The 22,923-nt window shown below is 38.7% G+C and overlaps 2 protein-coding genes across 7 annotated transcripts in view; one reads left to right on the top strand and one right to left on the bottom strand.

The window, feature by feature from the left end:
• The window catches only part of APAF1 (apoptotic peptidase activating factor 1), an 88,944-nt gene extending 87,413 nt beyond the window's left edge, over nucleotides 1-1,531 (bottom strand). For 2 of the 5 annotated variants that reach the window (XM_047067441.1, XM_047067440.1), the window contains exon 1: nucleotides 1,366-1,531. The gene's annotated coding sequence lies outside the window, so the exon portion shown is untranslated. The remainder of the gene's footprint in view (nucleotides 1-1,365) is intronic. The other 3 variants (XM_047067439.1, XM_047067438.1, XM_047067436.1) reach the window with 2 other exon arrangements.
• Nucleotides 1,532-1,675: 144 nt separating this feature from the next.
• IKBIP (IKBKB interacting protein) lies at nucleotides 1,676-22,742 on the top strand. 2 transcript variants are annotated; one of them, XM_047067442.1, is made up of 4 exons: nucleotides 1,676-1,757; nucleotides 1,947-2,167; nucleotides 9,316-9,433; nucleotides 14,405-15,242. In XM_047067442.1, the coding sequence occupies exons 2-4, from the start codon at nucleotides 1,992-1,994 to the stop codon at nucleotides 15,239-15,241; spliced, it is 1,131 nt and encodes a 376-aa protein (XP_046923398.1). In that variant the 5' UTR covers nucleotides 1,676-1,757; nucleotides 1,947-1,991; the 3' UTR covers nucleotide 15,242. The 2 variants fall into 2 exon arrangements, with proteins under 2 accessions (XP_046923398.1, XP_046923399.1); XM_047067443.1 differs by lacking the exons at nucleotides 1,676-1,757; nucleotides 14,405-15,242 and adding an exon at nucleotides 21,450-22,742 and having other exon boundaries at nucleotides 1,878-2,167.
• The last annotated feature ends 181 nt before the right edge of the window (nucleotides 22,743-22,923 follow it).

Raw genomic sequence — 22,923 nt, 5'->3', positions numbered from 1 at the left:
TTTGGGGTGCACAGAGAGTTGGGATAATCATTAAGTGCCAACAATGACTATATACTTTTAAAGTCACAACTGTGGCACTTGCAACATAGGGAAATAGAGCATGTGCCTATACTTGGCAAGGTTCACCTTGACATCACATGTCCAGCATGCTAATGTCCAGTATTAGCATGAATCTGAATGATAATACAAAGTTATGATTGGAATAAAGCTATGATGTTTTTTAAACATTAATAACATTTTATGATCTCAATTTAAACATAAACGTCCCCTCTGGGGCCTGGGTGGCTTAATCGGTTAAGCCTCCGACTCTTGGTTTTACCTCAGGTCATGATCTCTCGATTTGTTAGTTCGAGCCCTCATCCAACTCCACACAGACAATACAGAACCTGCCTGGGATTCTCTCTCCCTCCCTCTCGCTCTCTGCCCCTCCCCTGTGTTCTCTCTCTCTCTCTCTCAAAATAAATAAACTTTAAAAATTTTTTGAACATAAAACGTCCCTTAATTTTTAGTTAATTTTTTAGGTTATTTCGAATTGCTAAGCAAATTGGCAACCTGAAACTAATTTCCAACTTTACCCATCCCCATTATGTAAATTTTAAACACGTTTTTAAACCCTGCACAAATCATAATATTCTGAAAAAATTCAGTGTCCCACTTTTGTAACCGCATCAAAATGTAAAAACAAACTCTTCAAAGATGTTAAATTAAAAAAAAGTAAAGGGCAATTTCATCCAGGAAACCTGTAATAGTTGGCTACTTCCTCTCTCAGTAATCTCTCTTCCTGGTACAGGAGCAGGATGGTTACTAATTATTCCTTGTCCCAGAATTCTGCGTCCCTGAAATCGGCTACTGAACCTCCAAAGAACCCAGCTCGGGCAGAAAAGCGAGGCACAAACTTACCCAAACCTGTGTACCATGGTCTTACTGGAAAGAGCAGCCCTGCGGGGACAGACTGGGAAGTCAAGGTGGGGGTGGCGGTCTGGGGAGGGAAGCAATGGGGGCTTCCTAAAAGGAATGTAGGGCGCGGCGCGCAGCCCTGGGGCAAGTCCGGGCCTCACAGGTGCCTACCAGAGCCTCCGTAGCCCGGGGCGCCTGAATGAATTTCTACCCCCCCCCCCGCCCCATCCCCGGGGACCTCTGACTGGCGAAAAGGTAGATGTCACCCCCGCAGGCCGACCACACAGGCCCGGGGCGCCGAGGTGAACCCGGGTCCGAGGGCCGCCCTCTGGGTGGACCCCACCCCAGACACAAAGGGAGGAGGGCCACTCGGGCAGTCGCTCTTTCCCTTCAGCGGAGCCTGGCGTCCCTCCGGACGCCGCCGCGGCTTCAAGTCCTCGAGGGTCGCTGATGGCCGAGATTCCTCACCTTCTGCTCCCTCGCCCCCTCAGGCCAGAAATACAGCATCAGCGTCCACTTGATAACTCCTCCTCTTCGCCTCAGAACCGCGGAGCAGTCAAAGCCCGCTCCGCCCGCCCAGCCCGGACAGCGCGCGCCCGCGCACGCAAATAAATAACACTCCGAGCGCCAAGGACAGTACGCCTCCGCGCGCGCTCCAGCTGCTGCTAGTGGCCGCGCGCGCCTAAGGATGCGTCCTCCGCCCCACCCCATGGCGGGGGCGTGGCTAAGCCACGGGGGCGCGCCGCCGCCCTCCCTTGACAGGGGAGGGCGGCGGCGCGCTCCACGTGGCGCGCGCTGCCCCTTCCCGCCCCCTCCCTTCGGGGCGCGCCGCGCGCGCCCGGAATCCACGACTTCTTCAGGTTTGTGGCATTAATGCTGAGGAAAGGGGAAATAAGGTCACCAGGTGCCTTAGCTGGAGGAACTAGGGGGCGGGAGGCTGGAGGAGTCTGTGAAGCTGGAGAACGGCCGGGAAAGGAGGGGACAGGTTTCTGGGCGGCGCTAAGTCCAGGAGGGGGCGCGGTCACCGCTGAGGCGTCCCGCTCACCCAGGGTGAAGCTACCTCTCTGGGTTTGTCGTCCTCCGGACCTCCAGACATGTTCGAGGTGAAAAGCCGGAAGAAGTCGGGACCCAAGGGAGCCCCCTCGGAGCCGGGGAAGCGGAGCGACGGTGGGAAGAACCCCGAGGCCCGGGGCGGTGGAGGCGGGGGCTGGGCGGACCCCCGGACCGGCGTGAGCCTGCTGTCGCTGGGGACGTGCCTGGGCCTGGCCTGGTAAGTGGACGCGAGGCCGCCTGGGCCCTGGGTCCGGCCTCCGTCGGTCGCCCCGCTCTTCCCTGGGCGCCGCGCGGTTCAGCATCCCGCTGACCTCCAAACCTCAGACCTGCGGCTTCGGTTCCTCTGCCTCAAAAAAAGGACAGCCCAACTTTTTTTTTTTTTTTTTTTTTTCCTTTTCGCTCGTTTCTTCCAACTCATTTTTACTTTGTATTAGTAATGTGCCCTGATCACTCAACTGGAGTTGAAACTAAGGCCTGGGAACCAGTCGGCCATTTCTTAAGAGATGCAGATTTGGCCAAACTTTATTAAGCGCCTGCTACGCGTCGAAAGCTTTTCCGTTCGTGTAACCCACCATTTCCTGTCCGCTGTGCATTTATTTGTCTTGGACGCCGTTGCCCCACCTTCACCCCGTAACTGCCTAATGGCAGGGTTTGCAACCGTTAAAGAAGTTATTATGATCTCAGGGCAACAAGCGGTTAATGATAACCTCAGAGTTTGGAGGATTTCTCATGTGTTCATGATCGTTCATGCGTTATGAATTTAAGGTGTATTCCTAAATTCCAGATTGAATTTTACTACCGTGAAATGACAAAAGTGTAGTTCTGGTGTTCACCGAAAACTGAACATCTATAGTTTTTAAACCAAGCAAATAGCCATACATTGTTATAAGAAAAATGAATATTAGAAATAACCTTAAAACCAACTTATTAATTGTATTTTCCCCATTTTCTTGAGGAATAACCTGTTTCATCTTAATAACAGGACTGATGCTTTAAATTAAAATTTCCTCCACTTTTAATTGATTTTTAAAGTATTTAGAAGATAGTTATTCATCTTCAAGAGTAAAAGAATTCTAGAAGGGACCCTGGATGTCCTTTAGACCATTTTTGATGGTACTAAATTTTGAATTATACTCTACTGGTGACTGAGTTGAAGTTAAAAGATTTGTTACAATAAACTGAATGTTATTGAATGTGCTCTTTAAAAAAAGACATCTTAGCAATATGATATTTTGTTTATGTAATATTTTGATTTTAAAGACTAAATTTACTCTTGTAGATAAACCGCTCTTATGTCTTAAAATACATGACTCTCCCGCGCCTGGGTGGCTCAGTCAGTTGGGCTTCTGACCACCACTCATGTCGTGATCCCCCAGACGGTGGGTTCCAGCCCCAGCGTTGGACTCTGCTGGCAGCTCAGAGGCTACTTTGGATTCTGTGTCCCCTTTCTCTGTGCTCCTCCTCTCTCTCTCTCTCTCTCTCTCTCAAAAATAAAAACATTTAAAAAAAATTTTAATATAAATAAAATGCATGAATTTCTTTAGGTAAATAAGAATGCTTTTTTACTGAGAAAGCTATTCAGTAATAGGCTAAAAGATACAGATCTTTCTTGACTTAGGATGGGATTACTTCCCAGTGAGCTCATGATAAATTGAAAATATCATAAGATGAAAATGCATTTAATGCATCTCACCTACCAAATATTATAGTTTAGCCTAGCCTGCCTTAAATGTGTTCAGAATGCTTAACATCAGCAGACACTTGAGCAAAATCATCTAACAAGCCTTTTTTATAAGAATTGAATATCTTATATAACTTAATACTGAAAGTGAAAAAACACAATGGTTGTACTTGAATCAGTTGTATACTCTCTTAGTCACATGGCAGACAGGGAGCTAAGGCTGCCACTGCCCAGCATCAGGAGAGAGGATCCTACCAAGTCGAGGATCAGGATCACATTGCTAGCCCAGGAAAAGGTCAAAATTCAAAGTACATTTTGTATTGAATGACCAAAAAGTCAAAAAAATTTAAGTCAAACCATTTTAAGTTGGGGATCATCTGTACCTGTTGCTTCCTTTTCTCTGAAACCTAATACAATTGGTTTTAGTTACTGAATTTATTCTCATTAATTATCCAAAGACCCATATTCATATAAGACAAATTACATCATAAAATGTTCAACTTTTCAGTAATTTGGTTACTATTCTGGGAGAACACACTAACAAATCTATAAAGGAAAACTTGAAAGGTAGACACGTTAGTGCAGGAACTTACTGTCAGTGCTCACAATAAAGACACAAGTTACATTCAAAATTTTCACTAACCTCATTTTTCATCTTTTTTCCGTTGTTTCTTGTTAGTGAAGTTTTATCTGAAAGGGTTATGCTTTAAATGCCTTGATTTTCAAAAATGGAATATGGTTACTATTTTCCTGAACATTCAGTATTATGCCTGAAAATGAAGCTGTAGTATGAAACAGAAGGCTAAGTGGATACTGACCTTAGTGGCCCTGGAACTCCCTTTCTTGCATAAGGTCCATTATAACAGCTTCCTTTGCTTATTTGCCTCTTTTTCATTACTAAGTTGAAACAAAGCCAGAGAAACCCTGTAAGTCCTCAGTCAGCTATCTGCCACCATCTAAGATTACTAAAGGAGCTACATAGAATCAACACCCTAAGGAAATGAACACTGTTTTGTGCTACTGGGCCCTGAATCTGAGGTGTCTGTAGACAACAATAGATAGATGAAGGAGTTGAAGAACCCTTTTGTAAGGCCAACACTAAAGTAGCCATTTAACCTGGGTCCCTTTCTTCTGTATCTTTTCCTATATGATAATGAGAAGAGGCCGAAAAACAGTAAGGGTGTTCTTCTCTTCCTGTAAGTGGTCTAATCCATCCATTCCATCTTTCATTTACTATAAACCCAACCCTGGTTTCAACAGTGAACAGATGTGGAACTTCCATCAACTGTAAGCAGTGGAGAAAGCTGATCCTTTATACTACTATAGGCTTGTCATAGGGATGAAAAGCAGCTCCACAAAGCAGTCTGAAAGAAAGGGCCAGCATATAAGAGAATAGCTGAGAGAATGCAGTAGTGTCCTAACTGCATAAATTTATAGAGATTAAATTCTCTACAACAATCTTACGAAGTCACTTTACAGATGAGACTATAACAAAGATAAATAACTTGCCCAAGATGATTATACAGCTAGTAAATAGAGCCAAAGTTGCTCAGCTCCATACCTTTTTTTTTTTTTTTTTTTCTGAGAGAGAGAGCATGTGTGATCAGGGGAGGGGCAGAGGAGAGGAAGAATCCCAAGCAGCTCCGCCAAGCCTGACATGGGGCTCGAACTCATGAACTGTGAGATCGTGACCTGACCCAAAATCAAAAGCCAGACACTCAACCAACTGAGCTACTGAACCAGCTAGGTGCCCCTCAGCTCCATACTTTTAACCAGTATGATATGCTTCCTCCCTTTGATACTAATCCTTAAGAGGCCAAGATCCTAGAAATAAAAATCCCTAGTCCAGAACTAGTTATAGTCCTTTTCTAACTAGAAGCTATAGCCCTTAGTAGACCCTGTCTGTCTCATCTAAACTGAGGAAGATTGGGAATAAGGGGGGCCTTGAACTTCTGTTAGAATATGCCTCTGACAAAGCCCTTTGGACACTACTCTGGATGCCAATTCCAAAAATTTAGTTTTTCAGGATTGAAGCTACTTTCTGTCAGCATTGACTTCTAGAAAATCATCCTTCTCCTTAATGTTAAAATGAGTTAATATTTATAAATCATTTTAAATTTTTTAATGTTTTTGTTTTTTGTTTTTTTTGAGAGACAGAGTACAAGTTAGGGAGGGGCAGATAGAGAGGGAGACAGAATCTGAAGCAGGCTTCAGGCTCTGAGCTGTCAACACAGAGCCCGATGCAGGGCTCAAACTCATGAACTGTGATATCATGGCCTAAGCCAGTCAGATGCTGAACCAACTAGGCCATCCAGGCACCCCTATGAATCATTTTAGAATAGTGCCTGGCACATCTAAGTGAAAAATAAAATAAATGTATTTTAACTCAGCACCATTCAAACCACTTTTCATTTTTTTCATTACTAGCACAAAATCAGCTTAAAAAAAATTTTTTTATGTTTTTATTAATTTTTGAAAGAGAGAGAAACAGCATGAGTGGGGGAGGAACAGAGAGAGAGGGAGACACAGAATTCGAGGCAGGCTCCAGGCTCTAAGCTGTCAGCACAGAGCCCGATGCAGGGCTCAAACTCACGAACTGTGAGATCATGACCTGAGCTGAAGTCAGACGCTTAACCGACTGAGCCACCCAGGCACCCCATCCTTATGCTTGTTTTTACTTACATGCATTATTATTCATATGTAGCAATGGTCTTTTTTTTTTTAATCCGTTGAAAAGCTAGCCATGAAAAAAAAACCTGCAAATTATCATCAGAGATATTTGCACTAACATGACATAGTTTTCTCCAAGGTTTTGCTTAATATTTTAATGTTAAAGAGAAGTCCAGAAATAGCCAGCATTAAAAGTTTTAATAAAATGAAAAGTGTGTTACAGTAGTGGATCAACCTTCACAAAAGTCTCTTATAATGATTTTATTCTGAATAAACACATGGATCTACAGGATAAATCCCTGTAGTAACACTGGAGTAAAGGATGATAAAACTAATCTCTGAAATTAGACTTATTTCATTAGTGTATTCTCCATCCTTGGTCTCTGATCTCAGTAAGCCTATACTCTGAAAAGAATCTCTTAAAATCCAAGAATGAAACAGCCAATATAAAAAAGAAGTCTATACATTCATCTTTGAAAATTAGGATAATGGCATTTTCTAATAACCAGAAATTTATTTAAGTCCTACTGGGGGGGGGGGGCGCCTGGGTGGCTCAGTCGGTTAAGCATCCAACTTCGGCTCAGGTCATGATCTTACAGTCTGTGGGTTCGAGCCCCGCATCGGGCTCTGTGCTGACAGCTCAGAGCCTGGAGCCTGCTTCCAAATCTGTGTCTCCCTCTCTCTCTGCCCCTCCCCTGCTCATGCTCTGTCTCTCTCTGTTGCAAACATAAATAAAAACATTATAAAAAAAAAAATTTAAAAAAAAATGATGAGTCATACTAGGGGGGTGCCTGGGTGGCTTATTTGGTTAAGTGTCCAACTTCAGCTCAGGTCATCTCATAGTTTGTGAATTGGAGCCTCACAAACAGAAAGCAGGCTTTCTGCTCTCCCGGTCCATTTTGGATCCTCTGTCCCCTTCTCTCTGCCCCTCCCCCCCATAAACATTTAAATAAATAAATATCATATTAGGGACACTTGGATGGCTCAGTCGGTTGAGCAACCTGCTCTTGATTTCGGCTTAGGTCAGGATCTTACAGTTTCACGGGTTCCAGCCCCATGTTAGGCTCTGCACTGACAGCATGGAGCCTGCTTGGGAGTCTGCCTCTCCTCTGCCCCTCCCCTGCTCGTGCTCTCTCTGGCTCTCTCAAAATAAATAAAAACTTGAAAAAAATAAAAATAAAAATCATATTAGCACATAGGAGGAAAGTCAATCTATACTAATTATGTAACCTGGGCTTACTCAATTCACTGTTATCTCATAGGACAGAGATTAGCCATCATCAAAAGAAACTTATTTCATTCAGTATTGTAAACATTTGTTCAAAAAGCAAAAAGTACATTTTAGTTTTGGACAGTTTTATAGCAAGTTAGCCTAATAATGACATTTATGAGTCTGAAACATCACCTTAGCAATGGTACGCAAACCTCAGAAGTCTTTCATCTTTCTTTTGAGTTTTGGGATCTTTAAATGTTTGTCTTTCAATGGAAGTCAATTTCATAAAACACTATCAATTAGTAGTTCTCAGCTTGACTGAATACTCAGATAATCTGGGGAGCTTTGAAGATTTCTGATATCCAAGTCACATCCTACACCACATAAGTCAGAATTTCTGTGGGTGGGATCCAGGCATGAGACTTTTTAAAAGCAGACAAGTGACTCCAATATGTAGCAAAGCTTTTGAACCACTGGTCTATGTACTATGATTTAAGTACTTTCTTCATATGGTTCTGCTCCACTGCTTTTTGATGACTCAATAAATAACACAAAGAATTTTAACCGCTGCTTTTTCTGAGCCCAAAGAATTGAGTCAAAGTAGATGAACCAAAATGGTATTAGATCCAAAGCATTTCTTTTGTGTTTGCTTATTTCAAGTCCTATACAAACTCTTTATTGTTTTTAAGATTTGGATAACTTTTTTATGCTGCTACCCTTTGCTACTTTTATCAGATGAAGAATACAATCCAATTTTAAAATGGCATCTATCTAAAGTACACTTATATAGAAAATAAAGTACACCTATATGACTCGTAGTGTTGAGTATAATTAATTGTAGAGCTTATACTCCCGGCATTGCGTTGTATCACCACTTTGACAATGACTTCTGTTTTCATAGTTTTAACTATTGTTATTTTGCGACTTCTAAGCATCATCTCTCTGTCCTATTCCAATTTTATTTTCTTTTCTACATTTTAGTTTAAAAATACCTTTTTGGGGGTTTGTCTGGGTGGCTCAGTCAGTTAAGCGTCCAACTTCAGCTCAGGTCACGATCTCACAGTTCATGAACTCGAGCCCCACGTCGGGCTCTGTGCTGATAGCTGAGAGCCTGGAGCCTACTTCAGATTCTGTGTCTGTCTCTCTCTCTGCCCCTCCCCTGTTCACTCTCTTTCTCTCTCAAAAATAAACATTAAAAAAAATTTTAATACTTTTTTTATACAGGTAACTCTTCTACATTTCAGTATGAAAACACTTATTTTCTAGATATTACCCATATATAGCCTTGAGAAAAATAGTAGGGATCCCATATCTTGTTCTAGATAATTCATCGTTTCTTCCTCCAAAATATTTCTTGTGCATACAACTATCACACCATCTCACTCCTGAACTTAGACTTGAACAGGAATAGTTTTCACTTTCTATTAATTTGTTGAAATAAACTACTAAAGGCTGTCACCACTCATACCAGAATTTATGTTGTCCTTACCAGAAGTATAAAATGTTCCTTCAAAATTCAAACTTGGGGGCCTGGGTGGCTCAGTCAGTTAAGCATACGACTCTTGATATCAGCTCAGGTCATGATCTCAGGGTTCATGGGATCAAGCCCCAAGTCAGGCTCTGACTTGTATGTGCTGACTTGTGCTGACAGTATGGAGCCTACTTGGGATTCTCTCTAACCCTCTCTCTGCCCCTCCCTCACTTGTGCACACACTCACAATAAATAAATAAACTTTTTTAAAAAATTCTAACTTAAATAGATATAAATTAGGAGGTAGTGAATTTTTTTTTTCTTTTCCAGGTTTGTATTTCAGCAGTCGGAAAAGTTTGCAAAGGTGGAAAGCCAATACCAGTTACTGAAAATAGAAACCAACAAGTTCCAAGGACTTCAAAGTAAAATCAGTTTAATTTCAGAAAAGGTAATTATTAATTGGCTTATTTGGGAAGATTTTCCCATTTTTCTTCCCTACTACCACACTTCTACCCCAGTTCATAATTTCCTTTTTCCTGCCTTTTAGACCATTACTGTCTTAACTCTCACTGGTTTTCCTACATCTTTACATTCTCCCCTTCAATCCAATTTAGACTCAGATTATTTTGAAAGGAAAGGATTTTTTTTAATGTAATATATGTTACTGTTTAAAAAGACCAATATTCTCATATTGATATGACTCCAAATTTCTATTTAAGTGTCTAGGGCACTGAAAATATAATTGTTCTTTAGGTAGGTACAAAATTAGAATAGGAATGGACTTTTTGGGCAAAGATCCATGAGTTGCTTTTTTTTTTTCTTCACTTTCCAGCTCGTAAATTTACATACATCTGCATATAATAATGACTAATATAAAAATAAATATTGATTCTGTAGCCAAATGAAAATTAAAATCCATGTGTATGTTGTGTTTCTTAAACCTGCAAATACAGATGCATTATTGCTGGAATTCTTAGATATGTGAGACAGATAAAAAAAATTTTAACTGCCATGCTTCTCAGGAGAAGTCAGCTGCAACCAATAAAGCATCATGGAGGTCTTGTCTGGCTAACAGAAATCAAGCTATCACTGGGAAACATGCCTTCTTTGTTCATTTATTCATTCACTAAACCTTTACTCATGTCATAAGGTAGACAAGGACTTGTGCTTGGCACCAAGGTGAACAAGGATTTACAAAATAGACAAGTGAAATGGAGGGTCTGAGTTCCTGCAGCCTCGTGCACAGAATTAGTATATAATCCCCCAGAAGAGAAAAGCCATGGATGAAAATTATACACCTCTCACATATGTCAGGGGATTCCGTAGAGGGTAAGCTTAGGGGCCTTGGAAAGAAACTGCATAGGACTGCAAGAATGGTTATTTTTACATAGGGCTCAAGTTGGAATCTGGTTGTACTTGTTGGGGCTATAAAATTATAAAATATGTAATGGGGCTCGAAACCACGAACTGTGATATCATGACTTGAGCCAAAACCAATTAGATGCTCAACCAACTGAGCCAACCAGGCGCCCCTGAAAATTTTATTTTTAAGTAATGTCTACACCCAATGTGGGACTCGAACTTACAACCCCGGGATCGAGAGTTGCATGCTCTATATATGTATATATATATATATATGTATACACACACACACACACACACACACACACACACACACAACACACACACACACATATATTTATAGAAAACAATTAGAAAAATTATGGGGAAAAAAATCGCAGGAGATAGGAACTCCATGTACTTAAAAGCTATTGAAAATAAATTTTGAAGAAAGACTTCCTTTTTAAGTGAAAAATTTGGTGGCAATTAAAATGCTTTTTGAGGCAGATTTTTAAAATATCATCATGGGATCCAAGAAATATTCAGTCTTCGCAAAACTCTTTCTCTCCCAGTCTTCCCTAGGAGTAGTTCAACAATAGCTGCCTTTTCGCAAAGCTGGTCCTTAAAGGCCAGCATAATCAGTAGGAGGGGAAAACAACTAGATGTGGGCTCTCATCACAACTGTGTGACCTTGGAAAAATCACTTTAACTTCTCTTGGCCTCTATTTCATCTATTCTCATTAAATGAGAATAACAGGATTTTAATGAGGATCAGATGTGATATAATGTATATGCAAACTTTTATAAACTTTAAATAGTAATAAATTTAAGGTATTAAGCCCTTTTTCAAAAAATATGAAAAAACTATTAGGATACATTGACAGCCCCTAAATGCAAATTATTGTAACATGCTAAACACCATGTATTTTTAGATTAAATCTTGAGACCTTTACTATGGTGAAAAGTTGATCTTGTACTTGGTTGGGGTCTACTGGGATATAGTGCGTCCAGATTACAATGATGGTCTGATAAACAGCCTAAATAGGAAATTACCTTCGGTGAAGATAAGCTTACCTCTTCAAAATGCTGATATTAAGACAACTAACAGTATTACTTATGTACAAATATTTCTCAGAATTAATTTCTAGGGGCGCCTGGGTGGCTCAGTTGGTTAAGTGTCCAACTTCGGCTCAGGTCATGATCTTGCGGTTTGTGAGTTCCAGCCGCGCATTGGGCTTTGTGCTGACAGCTCAGAGCCTGGAGCCTGCTTCGGATTCTGTGTCTCCCTCTCTCTCCACCCCTCCCCCACTCACGCTCTGTCTCTGTCTCTCAAAAAATGAATAAATGTTAAAAAAAATTTTTTTTAAATTTTCTAAAGGATCTTGTATTATAGCTACATGTGTACATTAAAAATAATTTTTTTAAGATCTTATTTTTTTTTTAAGTTTATTTATTTTGAGATAGAGCATGTGAGCAACGGAGGGGCAGGGAGAGAGGATCCCAAGCAGGTTGTACACTGCCAGCACAAGAGTCCAACATGGGCCTCGAACCCACGAACCGTGATATCATGACTTGAGCCGAAACCAATTAGATGCTCAACCAACTGAGCCACCCAGGCACCCCTGAAGATTTTATTTTATTTTTATTTATTTATTTATTTTTTAATGTTTAGTTATTTTTGAGACCGAGAGAGACAGAGCATGAACGGCGGGGGAGGGTCAGAGAGAAAGGGAGACACAGAATCCGAAGCAGGCTCTAGGCTCCGAGCTGTCAGCACAGAGCTCGACGCGGGGTTCGAACTCACAGACTGTGAGATCATAACCTGAACTGAAGTCGGACGCTTAACCAACTGAGCCACCCAGGCGCCCCTGAAAATTTTATTTTTAAGTAATGTCTACACTCAATGTGGGACTCGAACTTACAACCCTGGGATCAAGAGTTGCATGCTCTATTGACTGAACCAGCCAGGCACCCATCAAAATAATTTTTAAACAAGGCTTCAGAATGGTTTTATTATATTTGGTCACACATTGTTCCTAGCTTTCACCTGGGATTGCTTCAGATCTTGACTGGGTAGGCCTAGAAGGTTTATGGCCATTCTTCCTAAATATCAACAAACATGTTTTTTATACCATAAGTTACAGGGGCTACAAAAAAGCATTAGACATGCTCTATTCCCCAAGGAATTTAGAAGCTTTCATATCTTCACCTAATAACATCAGTCTGTTGAAGAGTCAGATTTCGGAGTCACTTCTAAGCCTTTCCTCATTTCAGACTGCTGATCTCCCCTCAAAGCATCCATTCTCCCCATGCTAATTCTGTCATGACACGAATCATAATCTATTGTCAGTTTTTGTTGTCATTAATTTGCCTCCTTTACTGCTCTTTAGAGCCAACACTGTGTTTTTTATCTCTATACCCCTGATGCCTAATAATGGAACAGAGGATAATCAAGAAATCTTTTATTTTTTAAGTTTATTTATTTATTTTGAGAGAAAGACAGCATGAGCAGGGGAGGAGTAGAGAGAGAGAGAAAATCCCAAGCAGGCTCCGCACTGTCAGCGCAGAGCCCAACGCAGGGCTGAAACTCACAAAACTGTGAGATCATGAGAGCCAAAACTGAGAGTCGGACGCCTAACTGACTGAGGCACCCCGATGATCAATAAATCTTAATAGACCTCCAGAATGTGATGTAAAAGATCCAAAGTGCTGTCTCCTCTGTCCTGTTATAAAGTCAGGAACCATATTATGTCTATATTTTCATACCTAGTGTGTAGCACGAGGTCTGGCACAGAGCGAACGCTCAAAAATTCTTTAATTATGTGTGCTAAGTACCAAACAGGTGTCAAATTACACAACACAATAGGTGCTCCAGGAGTTTGGGCTGTCAGGGCTAGGGCTGTGGAGGAATGCTGCACTGAGGGGTGAGATCTGGTCTGAACCTTAAAGGAAAGACAGAACTTAGCTAAGCAACAAGGAGGGAAGAATAGCATATAGAGATAAATTTAGGACTTTATCATATTAGAAGTATTAGGAAACATTGTGGGTTTTTTAATGTTGTACCATCATGTTCATGGCAGTTTTTAAAAGCTTAATTTGGCTCTAGTGTGTAGGATGATTTAAAAAAGTAACTAGAAGCAGACATTAGATAATACTTCTGGAATATTTTCCTTGATCATTGAAGTCTGGTTTTGGTGCCCCATGTAAGTGCTTCCATAATTCTTCCCCTGTCATAACACACATAGACTTGGCTTTCTCCTCCATTAAGCTAAGCTGCCTAAGGGCAGAACCATGTCTTTTATAGTATTATGTCTTCAACACTATGCTGAAATATTTAATAAGTTAATGATCATTCTAGACCTTCCTGTAGTCTCTAAGGCTGTTATCTATACGTAAGTTTAGACTAAAAGAGGTCTACAGCTTGACCCGTCTCTATTCTAGGCACATATGAGGAGATGCCAGAAACTTTACCGCAATATAGATACTTATTAGCACAGATTACTATTTGATGTGAGTTGCCTCACTGAACATGATTTTTATTCATTTTTGCCTTTGTTATAGCTATAAGATCTGATTCTGGTACCTTCTCTGTAAGAGGTCAGTCAAGAAATTTTCAGGCACAAACTCTTCCAGAATCATAGAACTTAAGAAATAAATCTATGATTAACTAGAATTCTATGATTAACTAGAATTCTGTGATTAACTAGAATTAACTAGGTTACAGTTTCTTAAAAAAGCCAAATAACTTATAAAAATGACAACTAGGTTGCTCTCCATTGGAGTAAGAAAAGAAGGAAATGTGATATACTTCAGGCTTCTTTGACATTATTTCTTTCTTGAATATCCTTCCATGAAAATGTGGAAATATTTAGATTTATAAATTCAGGTGTATGTTTTTCTACCATAGTGCTAATCTATCGCATTTATTTAAAATGTTTTTCTGTCATTATGCTTCTGATATAATTGGATATCTTAGACATATTCAGAATTTGAACTGGGGGTGTGATTGTTAAAGTGTGTTTCCCTAATATAAAAGTTATTAAGTAGCTTTGGGAATTGTTTTGTGTTATAAATACAGCTTGAGTCTACTGAAAGTATCCTGCAGGAAGCTACATCATCCATGTCCTTGGTGACCCAGTTTGAGCAGGAAGTATCCAGCCTGCAAAGTACCATGCATGACATTCAAAATAGTGAAGAGCTGCTCACCCAAAAGATGCAAAGCCTTAATGAGAAATTCCAGAATGTTTCAGATTTCTGGAAAAGAAGCCTAGATGAAATGAATGTTAATACAGACACTTTCAAATCAGAATCAAAACACATACATTCTCAAGTTACTGTCCAAATTAACTCAGCTGAACAAGAAATAAAATTGCTCACTGAAAGGCTAAAAGATTTGGAAGATAGCACACTAAGAAATATTAGAACAGTAAAAAGACAAGAAGAAGAGGATCTTCTGCGAGTAGAAGAGCAGCTTGGGTCTGATACAAAAGCAGTTGAAAAGTTAGAAGAGGAACAGCATGCTCTCTTTGCCAGAGATGAAGACCTGACTCATAAGCTTTCCAGCTATGAACCCAAAGTTGAAGAATGCAAGACACATTTGCCAGCAATTGAAAGTGCTGTTCGCTCTGTTCTCAGGGTCTCTCAGGATCTGATAGGGACAGAAAAAAAAATAGAAGACTTGACTACTCAGATGTTTAATATGGAAGATGATATGCTGAAAGCAGTATCTGAAATAATGGAGATGCAGAAAACCCTTGAAGGAATTCAGTATGATAATAGCATATTAAAGATGCAAAATGAACTGGATGTTCTAAAAGGAAAAGTTCATGATTTTATGGTATATTCAAATACAGGAGAAAAGGGAACTTTAGAAGAATATAATCTAGAAAATAAAGGAATTGATAATGATTTTTAAATGCACTACATTTATTTTGATGACCATATTGTTATACGTAAACTTATTGTTTCCATGCTTTTATGTTATTTTGATATGCCTCACTTTATCCTACATTACCAGCAAGTAAGTGAGATATTCACACACTTGGATTATCCAGATAATCAAAGCTTACCCTCTTAAGCAATAAAATTTATTTCATTTTGGCCATTTTAAATAGAAATATTTCCAAAATAACTTCTCTACTTTTTTAAAGCAATATACTTAATATTTTTAAATGATTTTCTAATAATTAATGGGCATTACTGTGAATTTCACCTATTATATTGGACCCAAATATATTAACATGGCTAGAAGCTGTTGAGTATTTCCCTTCTCACTAAATGACCCTAGTTTGCTATATTTTCAAACCTTATGTCTATTTCTTATACCTTTATTACCACCTAAAGATGCGACCCACTGGCCCAAGGTTGGGTGGGAATGTGCCTGCCCTAATCAGTTCTGCATTTCCTTTGTAATTTACTGCAAGCCAAGATCCAGACCACCAAGTGCATAGGGAATTTGTCTAAAATGAAAAATAAGATGCCCAAGGAGGAACTTAAGGTGCTTTGCTATGGATTAATATGTACTTTTTGAAAACTATGGAGCCTGGGAAACATTTTTACTTTTTATTAAGGTTCTAAAATATGTTACAGATACTTGTAAGAATTTTTAAATAAGAGTAAATATGGGGGTGCCTGGCTGGTTCAGTCCATAGAGTATACAACTCTTGATCTCAAGGTCATGAGTTTAAGCCCCATGTTGGGCATAGGGATTATTTACATTTTTTTTAATTAAAAAAAAAAAGTAAAGATGTTTCTATTGAAGTTTTTACCCTATGAATTAAGTGTGTATCCTCTGAAGTATGGACTGTTGGAATATCTTTGTATACCTGGGCTTTGTTTTTTCAAAGGTTCTATCTGTGTTCTAGACTCTTGAGTTTGCTAGATACATGGTCTCTAGATAAATTATTTTATCTACAATAAAAATATACCAATACACCTGTGGCCTATTTTAAAGAGGAAAAAGCAACATAATGAGAAATTATGGTAACTATAAGGTAATTAAGCATATGTCATTGTTTTAAAGAGCTCCCAAACTACCCATGCCAATTTGTTTTACATAGTGATTTTATTTTATTCTAACTCTTATAATGGAGTCATGAGGAATAAGATGTAGACATACTGAGATGTGATTAAGGGGAGATCTAGTCAGATTTTTCAAATAATGATAATCGGAAAATGTTCAGGGTTGGGGGAACACATAAGACTCTTATTGGTGACTGATGTATCAAAGTGTCCAGGCTTGGCATTGAAAACTGAGTCAATTACATATGGAAGGAAGTACTATTCTTACTTGTGTATTCTTGCCAATAACCAACTATAGTCCCAGTTTTATTATGTAATATCAGTGGAATTAAACACAACTTGAGGGGCACCTGGCTGGCTCACTTGAAAGAGCATGTGACTGTTGATCTCGGGATTGCGAGTTTGAGCCCCATGTTTGGTGTAGAGATTTTTTAAATAAATTAAAATATTAAATAAATTTTAAAAAATAAGTTTAAATGCATGATCATAGTTATAAAAAATAAACACAAAGAACTTGAAAGCAGTCAATTATGAAAAGTAGTTGTGGTCAGGTAGTTTTATTATGTAAATTTGCACATTTTTTTAAAAATCCCAAACAAGTTCTATTTTGGGTTTAGGAGGTCCTATGGTAGACAGCCATGGGTCATAAAGATAAGCCTGAAAGAATGCTACTATTAAAAGCATAGCATTAATTTCTGGAATCTTAACATTAAATTCCTTGACTTCTGAATGTCTTAAGTTCTTATCTGTGTGCACTGACAAAATTGTTTTTGTTTACTTTTATTTTAATGCTAATAAAATAGATTCTGAACTTCACTAGAACTTTGTTATTTCAGCTTCCAACCCAACATGTCAGATGTGATCTTCACTTTTATTTATTTATTTGGCCTATTACCATATTTGATACATCATTATTAACTTGTATATACCATAGTACTGGTTACAGAAAATGAATGGAAACAAGATGGCCATTCTGTTCTATAGTGACAGTTACAAGGGAATCAAAAACTGCCTTTCTCTAAGTATTTCACGAGAAAACTATTGCGTACATGTATATGCATATTATGTACATGTGCATATGTATATTTTCCTTTATTCAGTTTTTCCTCTAAAAACCTGTCAGATTTAGATGTACCTGATTTGTCTTCTGTTTCTTACATTCATTTATATAACACAGATCCTTGAAATTTCAAGAACTTCTTGTGTATCAAATATTAAATTATACTGTTAGTCTTTCCTTTAAGGAAGATTACCATATTCTAAAACACATTTTTGTATCTTTGTAATTGATAACAAATTTTATATCAGTTAATTTCTGATAGAGTACTGGGTCCATTTTTTTAATTTAGTACAAGTAAATCACTTTTACAAAAACAAACACCTAATTTTTTTAACTTCTGGATGCAAAGTTTAAAAATCTATTTATGGAGTGCCTGGATGATTCAGTAGGTTAAGCATCCAACTCTTGGTTTCAGCTCAAGGTGTAATCTCATGGTTCATGAGTTCGAGTCCCCTGTCGGGCTCTGTGCTGGCAGTGCAGAACCTGCTTGGGATTCCCGCTCTCCCTCTCTCTCTGCCCTTCCCTCACTTGTGTGTGCTATTTCTGTCTCTCAAAATAAATAAACTTAAAAGAATCTATTTATGTTGGTTAAGCATCCAACTTTGGCTCAGGTCATGATCTCACAGTCCATGAGTTCGAGCCCTGCGTCGGGCTCTGTGCTGACAGCTCAGAGCCTGGAGCCTACTTCAGATTCTGTGTCTCCCTCTCTCTACCCATCCCCCATTCATGCTCTGTCTCTGTCTCAAAAATAAATAAACGTCAAAGAAAAAATTAAAAAATATATATTTCCTTAAATTTTGCCTAATGATTGTAAGCTGTTGACTAAGTGTACTTTTATATTTTATAATGAAAAATAAAAATGTTGATTTATTATCCATATGGTTTAATGGAAAACTAGTAAGATACAAAGTCAATGGCATTATTTTTCATCTTAACCTGATTACCTTTCTATGAATCTATAATCGTGATCCAAGATTAATATGTCATTAAAAATAATGATACTGCAAATTCACCAAACACATGGAAACAACTCATTTCTCTATATACTTACTTCATATTTGCACAGGTGGCAAAAGCTCTGCAAATTTGCCCATCATCTGTTTTGTTTTGTTTTTTTTTAGTTCAGCTATAAAGTATTAATTTAATATGTATCAAAATGCTCCATCGCAGCTTTCACAGCAAGGGAGGAGAGAACTAGCATTTTGAGTCTATTATGTGTCAAACGCTGCTAGGAAGTCTATGTTCATCATTGTCAACAATAACAGCTCTGTGTATTGAGTACCTACCATGACCCATATTATCACTACTTCCCACTACAACTTTGCTAGCCTTGACACCCATTATTCAAATGAGGAAATTGGGGCTTACCAAGGTTAGAAAACTTGTAGTCACACTGCTACGTCTGTCTAACTCCAGAGGCTACTGACCTCCCACTATACAATGCAACCTGCTGCTGTTCAATCATGGGGAGAAAATCACAAGAAATCTGCTATCAATAGAACCATCTTGAGAATTCAAAAAACTAATTCTGCCAAATGTGTCTCTTCCATGTCACCATTAAACAAGACTGTAAGTCACCCAAAGGTTGTAACTATGACCTAAAATTGTTTGGGCCTTGGGCACAAGAAGGAACTGATAAATGTTTAGGCAAGAGTGGGAAAGCGAGATGGAGAAAAAGCCTTAGGCCAGAATCTTCCAATCTAGGCTCTGCCACTAACTGTGTGTTCTTGGGCACTTTATTTGGGGGCTCAGTTTTTTAATTTGTAAAATGAGGGAATTATATCAAAAAATCTCTGGGGCACCTGGGTGGCTCAGTTGGCTGAGCGTCAGACTTCGGCTCAGGTCATGATCTCACAGCTCTTCGAGCCCCGCGTTGGGCTCTGTGCTGACAGCTCAGAGCCTGGAGCCTGCTTCTGCTTCTGCTTCTGTGTCTCCCTCTCTCTCTGCCCCAAACCACTTGCATTCTGTCTCTGTCTCTCTCAAAAATAAATAAACATTTAAAAAAAAAATTTTTTTAATCTCTAAGACCCCTTCTGGCTTTACATGGTTTTAAATTTTAGAGATTAATAAAATTTCCAGGTCCTTTAGTTACAGTTCAAAGATCTTTTATCAAAGTTTTTGGAAAACCAGTTGGACCCACATCATTCCCTTGAACCATGTTGCTCCACTTGCAGATTGAGATAATACTGACCATTACAGGACAGCATCTAGCTTAGTACCTTGCATATATGATAAGAATTTGGTAAATATTTAAATTTCTGACTGAATCTTGTGAATCTTTTTGGTAGACTCTCCAACTCTTCTGTCCATTCTAGGCAAATAATTTAAACAAGCCCTAAGTAATTCTAAAAACAATTTGGTGAAACAATTTCAAGACTATTCCTACACTGTGTTCAGTTAATATGTTAGTAAAGATCAATAGAAGTTCATGATAAATTGCTTTTATAAGCTATCAAGTGAAAGAGAGCCTTACTAGCAGTTTCTTAATGATCTGATCCTTATAAAAATAAAGTTCTGGAGCGTCTGGGTGGCTCAGTGGGTTAAGCATTTGACTCCTGATTTTAACTCAAGTCATGATCTCATGGGCTCCTGAATTTGAGCCCCATGTGGAGCCCCTAGGTGGGCTCTTCCCTCACAGGGTGGAGCCTGCTTGGAATTCTCTCTCCCCTCACTCTCTCTCAAAAATAAATAAATAATTAAAAAATAAAGTAGGCTCTTTCTGAGGACTCTTAACTGTGTAATGCTGGTAAGCTACATTTACTCTACCAGAGTAGATATGTTAATAAATAATAACCTAATAATGAAATAGAAGAAATAAGCCATCTACTTTCTTCACCCTTTGGAGGCTCTGTTTCAGCAAATAACACTTGCAAAACCTTTCCCTTAAAAAAAAACAGTGCTTTTGCAATCACTACTTGATTTCCTTCCGGTTTGTGGTTACTCTTTAATGTCACACCAATAATAACATTTTCACATTCTAACTTCACTACCAAAAAATATTTTGGGCCATCTCTCCCCACCATTAAATAACATAGCATAAACCTACTGAGGAGAAAAGTCCTAAAATATGTTTTGAAATCAAACATATGGGCAAGGAGGGGTAATCACTACTATGAGTTAACTATTCTACATTTCAGCTTGTCATAGCTGCCAGGCAGTTATGTGGCTCAAAATGTTCATCAACTAGGGGTTGGATGGGATGGGGAAAAAATGTTCAGCAACTAATGTATCCAAGTTAAACCAAAATGACAATTTATAGATATCAGTATTACAATGGATGGTGGGGAGGGAGGATGGCATGGAAATATACAAAAGTTGAGAACCACTTATATTTGAAATCACAGGATTTTAGAACTTTGGAGATAGTTTTTTTTATTCTCTGGTTGTTTTGCTTTTTACATATCTATCCTCTGCTAAACTGAGTTGAGGTCAGAACCCAAGCTGTACTCATCTTTATGTTCCTCACACTTGGTATGCCTAAAATACTAGGAATTTAAGAATTAGTTAATTGAATTATTCATGGATAGATACCCCAGGAAATTATTCATAAAAGTAATAGGAGAGGGGAACCTGGCTTTTTCAGTTGGTAGAGCATGTGACTTGATCTCTGGGTTGTAAATCCAACCCATGTTGGGTGTGGAAATTACTTAAAAATAAAATCTTTAAATGTAATAGGACAATAAAGATATGCATATGGAGTCTTGGGCATTGGTCCCTTCATTCTAGCACTTGAAATAGCTACAAACTTATGTTTCAAAAATTATGGAGGCGCATGGGTAGCTCAGTCAGTTAAGCATCTGACTTTAGCTCAGATCATGATCTCGTATTTGGTGAGTTCAAGTCCCGCATAGGGCTCTGTGCTGGGCGTGGAGCCTGCTTCAAATTCTGTGTCTCCCTCTCTGCCCATCCTCACCTCACTCTCTGTCTCTCAAAAATGAATAAACATTAAAAAACAAAATAAATAGCACCTAAAATTTAAGTTGAATTTTAAATATTAAGCTTTTAATCAAGTTAATTATTGTGGTGTTATATTTTCTTATAGTGTCAGAAGTCTGAAGCTATCGTGGAACAGTGGAAGTCTTTTCAAATAATTGCCCATCTAAAGCGTCTACAGGAGGAAATTTATGAAGTGAAAACTTGGTCCAACAGGATAACTGAAAAACAAAATATACTGAACAACAATTTGACAACTCTTTCTCAAGATGTAACAAAAGTAGACCAAAGTACAACTTCCATGGCAAAAGATGTTGGTCTCAAGATTACAACTGTAAAAACAGATATACGACGTATTTCAGGTTTAGTAACTGATGCAACATCATTGACAGATTCTGTGCAAGAATTAGAAAATAAAATAGAAAAAATAGAAAAAGATACAGTAAAAAACATAGGTGATCTTCTTTCAAGTAGCATCGATCGAACAGCAATGCTCCGGAAGACAGCATCTGAAAATTCACAAAAAATTAACTCTATTAAGAAGATACTTTCAGAGCTAAAGAATAATTTCAACAAGCACACAGATAGGTTTTTAAGCTTAGAAAGTGACAGAGCTAAAGTTATGAAGACCGTAACTTTTGCAAATGATCTAAAACCAAAGGTGTATAATCTAAAGAAGGACTTTTCCCGTTTGGAACCATTGGTAAATGATTTAACACTACGCATTGGAAGATTGGTTACTGACTTACTACAACGAGAGAAAGAAATTGCTTTCTTAAATGAAAAAATGTCTAATTTAACAATAGTCCGAGCTGAGATTAAGGATATGAAAGATGAAATAACACACATTTCAGATATGGATTAGTTTGAAATTATTTAGATTAAACTGAAATAACTTTTTTAATAACATGACCTTAGTCATGTCATAAAAATACTTATGACTCAGAAATAATGAAATTTTGGAGCAAATATCATTTTGTATTTGATTTGTGAAACTCAATAAAGGAAACCTCATTTAAATGGAGTTGAGAGGCCAGAAGGGGGAGTTCTCATGCCGTACAACTCCTTGCAGCCCTTTGCCAAACAGGAAGAAGCCTATACTTGACTACCCCAGCAGGAGGAAGGAACATTTTCTCCCTGAGGCAGCAGCCCAGCCAGTGAGAGACTGTCACAACTCAATCAATGAGAAGCCACCACATTTCAAACTCCCAGGTTACTCCAATGGACTATTTGTTTATAACAATCCCTCCCAACAGCCCCCCTTCCTCTATAAAAAGTAGTCCTCTCCTTTGTTCTCCAGGATTGCCTACCGTTTTGCCATAGCTTGCATGTCCCAAATTGCAATTGTTATTCCTGAATAAACCCATTTTGCTGGTGAAATAGCCGGCTGTTTTAAGGTTAATGGATTCTGTTTTGTACAGTAAAAACAAAATATTTTAAAGGGTTGAGCACTTGATTTTCCAAAATTAATATGCTCATACATATACTTGCTACTTTATATAGCAAGAACCCTATGCATACCCAACACGCGTGCGCCCACACATACACACACATTCAGACAAGTGGGGAGAAAGGATCTGCCA

Source organism: Lynx rufus, unplaced genomic scaffold (genome assembly GCF_022079265.1).
Source record: "Lynx rufus isolate CCGP_SWC_20201006 ecotype Redwood Valley unplaced genomic scaffold, mLynRuf1.p SCAF_7, whole genome shotgun sequence".
NCBI lineage: Eukaryota > Metazoa > Chordata > Mammalia > Carnivora > Felidae > Lynx > Lynx rufus.
Note: the sequence above shows the minus strand (reverse complement) of the source record. Positions and strands in the feature narration are given on the sequence as shown.